The sequence below is a fragment of the Acanthamoeba castellanii genome (assembly GCF_000313135.1).
Source record: "Acanthamoeba castellanii str. Neff unplaced genomic scaffold scf7180000084645, whole genome shotgun sequence".
NCBI lineage: Eukaryota > Discosea > Longamoebia > Acanthamoebidae > Acanthamoeba > Acanthamoeba castellanii.
Genome location: NW_004457313.1, coordinates 775,271 through 781,268, shown reverse-complemented (window position 1 = coordinate 781,268; position 5,998 = coordinate 775,271). Strand labels below are relative to the sequence as shown.

Genomic DNA, 5,998 nt, shown 5'->3' with positions numbered 1-5,998 from the left:
TGGTTGGTGGGTTGGTGGGTTGGTGGGTTGGTGGGTTGGTGGGTTGGTGGGTTGGTGGGTTGGTGGGTTGGTGGGTTGGTGGGTTGGTGGGTTGGTGGGTTGGTGGGTTGGTGGGTTGGTGGGTTGGTGGGTTGGTGGGTTGGTGGGTTGGTGGGTTGGTGGGTTGGTGGGTGGTGGGTGGCGGCTGGTGGGTGGTGGGTGGTGGGTGGTGTCCTGTATTGGGAGGGGGAGTCGTACGAGCACGGACGAGGGCGGGTAGAGGGAGAGGGGGCAGCCGAGCAGGCCGTCCATTTCCCGCATGGACTGGTGCAGGCGGATGTGCGTCGACTTCAGGAGGGCCTGCAAGGGCGCAATCTCCCGGCCTCGCTCCATGCCTGCCTCCCCCCGGAGAGACGACACGCGACACGCGACACGCGACACACGCGCGAGACAGAGACGCGCGGTTGGTTGGTAATCGGTGAGCAGACGGGGAGGAGGCGGTCGATTAGTGCGCGCAGCGAACCCGTTTCGACGATGGCGCGCAGCTTGAGGGCGAGTGCGGCCTCGGTCCCATCGAGGTTCATCCAGTACTCGGCGTTGTCGTGTTCTCCCTCGGGGATGTCGGCCAGGAAGAGCTCCGTGAAGCCTCCCTCGGCCATCCTGCAGCACCCCCACCAGCCCACCGCGCGAAGAGGCGCGCCACGATCACGCGTCAGCTGCGAACGCACAGCCGGCGCTCAGCAGCAGCAGCAGCAGCAGCTGTGTGGCGGCGGCGGTAAGGTACTGGCTCAGCTTGTCGACGAGCTTTTCGTCGATAGCCCCCTCCTGCACCAGGGCCGCCAGCTCGTCGTAGAGGAAGGCCATGCACGCCTGTTCGATGGACCACCCGGAGGGGGGGGGGTAATCGTTTGAACCGGTTAGTCGGGTGGGCTGGTCGGAGAGACAAGGGGAGCAGAGAGGCGGGAGAGGAGCACGCGCGGACCGAAGAGCTCTGGCACGAGTGGAGGAGATTGTCCAGCAGCGCATGCGAGTCCACCCCATCTTCCTGCGGCACGCGCAGCGCCGCCAGCGAGCCCAGGATGGCCAGCCGCTAGGCCCATATTGCACGCGGAGGAAACGGAAGCGGTTGGTGGACACGTTGTTGATGGTGACGACGACGACGATGATGACGATGACGATGTGTGAATGTGCGTCGCGTGCGTGCGAGCAGAAAAATGCGAAGCGGGGGGGGGCACCTTGTGACGTTCGGAGGGGGCGGCAAGGTACTTGCGGATGAGGATGTGGAGGTCGTCGGACAGCCGGGAGACCGCTCCTTTGTTTGCCGCGGCAGCCACGCGCGCAAAGACCACCAGGAGCCGGCGAGCGTGACTCTCCGCCAGCCCGTCCAGGTACTCCAGCACGCCCTGCACCCACCCACCCATCCACCCACCGCACGTGGGGTGCTCGCGTCAGAACCGATGATCTCGCCCACGCCACACATGCACACGTCCGTGCCGTGTGGGGGATCATTGAGGGAGGGAGGGAGGGGAGGGAGGGGAGGGAGGGGAGGGAGTTGCCTGGATGAAGCTGGCGTGAACGGCGAGGTGTGCGCAGCCAGAGGCCTGGTGGGCGAGGCGCTCAAAGACGTCGAGGGTGCCATCGACCTCGTGCGGGGATCCCGAGCCGATGTGCGCGACGAGAGCGCCCAGCACCTCCTGGCGGTGGTAGGTGTCGGGGAAGTGGCGGAAGGCCAGCACGTAGAGGAGGCCCCCGTGGCGACGGATTGCCGGCTCGGAGGCTCGCAGCAGGTAGTCCGCCAGCCCGAGCAGGGACGGGAAACACCCGCGGAGCGTGTGCCCGTGCCCGGCCACGGCGTGCGTGACGAGCTCCGGCGTAAAGTGGCCCGCCAACACCTGAGCCCGCCCACCAGCCAGCCACCACCACCGATTAGCAGCGCCCCCCTCTTCCCGAGCGGTGGGGGGGAGGGGTTGCTTGAGGCGTTGGTTGAATGGGGGGGGGCGTTGCCTTTTTGCGGAAGAGGGATTCGACGCTGCGCTTGTGTGCGGCCATGCCGTGGAGGACCAACAGGATCCAGATGTCCAGCACCTTCTGCTCCGCCGCCGAGGCCGCTGCCTGGCTCCCCCCCCCCAATCACGGCTATGAGCAAACAAACGGCGGTGGCTGGTGGTGGCTGGTGGGGAGGATCGGTGTTGTGCTGGGTGCGCACCTGGATCTCCTTGAGGAAGGCCTTGGTGACATCCTTCTGGAACCGCACCCCCGACCTGAGCGAATCTGCAACGGACGAGACGGAAGTGGTGATAGAGGAGAGGGGGGGGGTGCGTCGGTTAGACGCGTGCCTCCGCCCTCTTGACCCAGCCCGGCATAGCCCAGAGGAGGAGAGACAGTCGATGGGGCCTGAGATGGGTGGGGTGGGGGGGGTACCCAGGGTCATGGCTTCGCCCGTGTTTGCCGCTGAGGGTCCGCCAAAGTCCAGGTGACGGCGCAGCTTGCGAACCACCTGCGTGCGTGCGTGCGTGCGTGCGTGCGTGCGTGCGTGCGTGCGTGGAGGTTGATGGGAGGAGCGAAGGTGAGGACGCGACGAGGAGGAGGTACTGATTGGGGGGGAGGGGTCGCAAGGGGGTGCACCTTGTCGACGTTGCTCTTGGTGATGGATCGCAGGAGGAAGCGGACCACAACGGGCAGGTCCTCCACCTCAACGGAGCGGAGGGAGCGCAACACGGTGGTCTGCACGTCCTCGAGGAGCTCGGCGGGCAGGTTCATGTTGGCCAGCGTGTCCAGTATGGGCACTGTGAGGGCTCTCTCCTCCTCCATTAGACCTCGCAGCTCGCGCACCATGGCCTGCGTGGAGCCGCGTTAGCACCACCAGCCACCACCAGCCACCAAGGACCTCTCGCGTGCTGCCTCGCCTCTCGGCGATTCTGGTTGCTTGGTCGAGCCCGGGTGCGTGCGTGCGTGCGTGCGTGCGTGCGTGCGTGCGTGCGTGCGTGCTCAAAAAATTGCGAGGAGGGCGCGCACCTCGTAGGCGTAGTCGTCAATGATCTCGGGGAGGGCGGTGATGATCTCCCGACGCAGGTAGAGGGGGCAGGCCTGCAAGGCCTCGCAAAGCTTCTCCGTGAGCCGCTGGCCCGCCACCACGTTGTCCAGCCAGCGGAGCTGCGCCAGCAGCTGCCGCGGCAGACTGTCGCCATAGTTCCCGCCACTGCCACGCCACGCCACGCCGGGGGAGAGGTCCGGGGTGAGCACCCATCACAGAAATAGAAATAGAAATATCCGGTGGGTGGGTGGGTGGGTGGGTGGTTCGCCACCGCAGCCTGGGAGGCCCGGGGAGGCGCGCAGGAAGCAGAGGAGTACGGGGATACCTACCCATCGTCCACAAACTGGGGAAGCTTCTCCAGGAGACGGTCGATGAGGAAGGGCTGCACGGCCTCCACGCCCAGCAGGAGTTTGACGAGGTTGTCGTGCTGCCCCGCACCCGCCCTACCCACACCCCCGCGCGCGCGCGTGGGTCAGCGGACAAGAAGAGCAGCAGCAGCATGTGGCATAGGAGGGAGTTGCCCGCCCACCGATTGGTCTTGGCCACGACCGGGCGCAAGAAGTTCTTGAGCTGTGCGTCGTCGTCCACGAGGCCTTCCAATGCCGCCTCAAACCGCCGCAACTGGGCGGCATCGCTGCCCAGTGCCCTTTGCACCTTCCTCTTGAACACCACGCCATCGTCTATATCCCCCCCCAAAAAAAACCAACGGTCAGTCAGCGCAGGAACACCACCGACCTCGGGTGCGCAGATTGTCGCACCAATGAGCACGGTCTCGCCCTTTATGGTCGCTCCTGCCGCGGCCAGCACTTGCGTGAATGCATCTTCGTGCTGCTCCCCCTCCGCCGCATCTCCCACCCGAGGCTTCTTCTTGGGCGGATTTGCAGCCTGCCGTGACGCGTCCCCCAACCGCTTGGTCGCCTTGCCTCCGTCCATGTACACGCAAACAAAAGGCTGCACCGAGTGCTCGAAGGACGGATGTTTGCGTGTGCGTCGCACGCAACAAGCCCTTTCTTTCTTCCCAGATGAAAACCTTCCTCGAAATAATTATATAGATATATATTGTTTCTTCCTTATGAAAACCCGTTGATGAGTGGGGGCCGAAGAAATCGACATAAATAAATGTATGCGACGATCGATTCCCTCGAGCTTATCTCGTGTGGCTGGCTCGCGGACGAACACGGGGGGGCCTTTTTGACTTTTGATTTTTGTGTTATTTTGTGTGTTTTCTTTTTCTGCTTTATTTCCGGGTGTCGCCTGTGGGGATAAATCGGGGCACAGTCCGGGCGTTCTTTTCTCTTTCTTTCTCGCTCGCGTTGGTGCATCGCTTTCCTGGTCGATTTCGTACTTTTCGAAGTCATCCACACCCTCGCCTCTCCTCTTCTAGCCCTACTCCAAACTTGCCAACATGCCCCCCAAGCTTGACCCCAACGCTATTGTTGAGCGTAAGTTCTCCCAATTCGCCCCCCCCCCCGCCAACTTGCCGATGGTGGCTAATCTTTTTTTTTTCTGGAACATTAGTCATCGTCCGCGTGACCGGTGGTGAGGCCGGAGGTGTTGCCTCGCTCGCCCCGAAGGTCGGTCCTCTCGGTCTGTCCCCCAAGAAGATCGGTGACGACATTGCCAAGTCGACCCAGGAATGGAAGGGCATGAAGATCACCGTCAAGCTCATCATCCAGAACAGACAGGCTAAGGTCGAGGTTGTTCCCAGCGCTGCCTCGCTGCTGATCAAGGCCCTCAAGGAGCCCCCTGCCCCTACCAACCAGAAGAAGGAGAAGGGCGCCCCCGGACGTACGCATTCCACCCGTTCAGCGTTGACTCAGACACTTTGTTAATCTCCATTTGCACTCACAGCCAAGCACGATGGCAACCTTACCTTCGATGACGTCATCGAGGTGGCCAAGACGATGCGCGCCAGGAGCATGGCCAGGACTTTCGCCGGCACCGTCAAGGAGATGCTCGGTACCTGTGTGTCCCTCGGCTGCACCATCGATGGCAGGGGTGCCCGCGATATGCAGAAGGCTGTTGATGACGGTGAGTTCGATGACCGTCTTGCCCAGTTCGACTAAGTCAAGAGTATCTGCTACGATCGGGGGGTGTGGTCACCACCGACGTTGAAAATAAATCTAAAAACAAACAGACGCTTCCCTGTCCTAGCAGCCAGACCAGTGCCCACCACCACTGGGCAGTCTCCCCGTTGCGAGTTGCACTACGGTGATGTCCATCCCGCAGCTGACTGCCTCTACCCGGCCTCGTAGCTCGAGACGTCGCGGCGCGTTCTCGTTGGCGCCCTCGGCAAAGCCCAGCGCCCCGTGCTGCGCCCGAAGCACACAACCTCACCGGCGATGAGCACAAAAAAAAACATAGGGGAGGATGGGAGAGAGGGTACCTGACCGAATCCCCACAGCCAAAGGCCGCCGTCCTCCGTGATGGCAGCCGTGTGGTCGGCCCCCGCAGCAAGGCCAACGACACGGAGACCGCCAAAGGACTCCAAGCGGTGCGGTGCTTGCTGATCGCCTCCATCATCGCCCAGGCCCAGCTTGCCATCTGCGTGGGAGCCCCACACCAGCACTGCGCCGGGTGGTTGGGTGGTGCAAAGGACACGCGGGTGAGCACATGCACCAGCCACGCGATGCGGGAATGAACCAACCTGCTCCCGCACGCGTGAGGGCGAGAGAGTGGGTGGCGCCGGCCGCGACGTCCACAACGTCCAACCCCGCCAACGCTTGCACGGGCTGCACCGTAGGCACGAATTCCCTGCGAGGCATGCCGCCATACATCACCATGCGCCAACCGTGCACCGCGAGTGAGTGTCTTGCATCGACGGGCACGAGAAGACCATCCGCCACCAGCCGCCACGAGGCCGTACTTGTGCCCAAGGCCACACTGGCCGTGTCGATTCCATCCCCACGCCAGCACTTGATCGCCGGCCAGAACTAGCGTGTGGCCCCACCCGGACACCACCTGTGCAGAGGGGTCCCGAAGGGA

General features: G+C 63.4%; 3 protein-coding genes across 3 annotated transcripts in view; 1 reads left to right on the top strand and 2 right to left on the bottom strand.

Annotated features, from left to right (window-relative positions):
• The window catches only part of ACA1_094690 (Fanconi anemia complementation group D2 family protein), a gene marked incomplete at both ends in the record, with an annotated part of 8,202 nt that extends 4,256 nt beyond the window's left edge, over positions 1-3,946 (bottom strand). Inside the window, 14 exons of the mRNA XM_004334844.1 lie at positions 238-374; positions 503-639; positions 704-849; positions 962-1,069; positions 1,215-1,382; positions 1,557-1,871; positions 2,041-2,091; positions 2,186-2,250; positions 2,401-2,476; positions 2,605-2,817; positions 2,995-3,178; positions 3,343-3,456; positions 3,543-3,693; positions 3,772-3,946. Of these exons, the coding sequence (XP_004334892.1) occupies positions 238-374; positions 503-639; positions 704-849; positions 962-1,069; positions 1,215-1,382; positions 1,557-1,871; positions 2,041-2,091; positions 2,186-2,250; positions 2,401-2,476; positions 2,605-2,817; positions 2,995-3,178; positions 3,343-3,456; positions 3,543-3,693; positions 3,772-3,946 (2,040 nt within the window). The remainder of the gene's footprint in view (positions 1-237; positions 375-502; positions 640-703; positions 850-961; positions 1,070-1,214; positions 1,383-1,556; positions 1,872-2,040; positions 2,092-2,185; positions 2,251-2,400; positions 2,477-2,604; positions 2,818-2,994; positions 3,179-3,342; positions 3,457-3,542; positions 3,694-3,771) is intronic.
• Positions 3,947-4,418: 472 nt separating this feature from the next.
• On the top strand, positions 4,419-5,079 carry ACA1_094680 (ribosomal protein L11, domain containing protein; the record flags this gene model as incomplete). Its single annotated transcript, XM_004334843.1, has 3 exons — positions 4,419-4,455; positions 4,532-4,801; positions 4,865-5,079. 3 exons carry the CDS (start codon positions 4,419-4,421, stop codon positions 5,077-5,079), a joined length of 522 nt encoding a protein of 173 aa, XP_004334891.1.
• Positions 5,080-5,163: 84 nt separating this feature from the next.
• The window catches only part of ACA1_094570 (regulator of chromosome condensation (RCC1) repeat domain containing protein), a gene marked incomplete at both ends in the record, with an annotated part of 2,040 nt that continues 1,205 nt past the window's right edge, over positions 5,164-5,998 (bottom strand). The window contains 4 exons of the mRNA XM_004334842.1: positions 5,164-5,325; positions 5,400-5,557; positions 5,673-5,767; positions 5,880-5,974. Of these exons, the coding sequence (XP_004334890.1) occupies positions 5,164-5,325; positions 5,400-5,557; positions 5,673-5,767; positions 5,880-5,974 (510 nt within the window). The remainder of the gene's footprint in view (positions 5,326-5,399; positions 5,558-5,672; positions 5,768-5,879; positions 5,975-5,998) is intronic.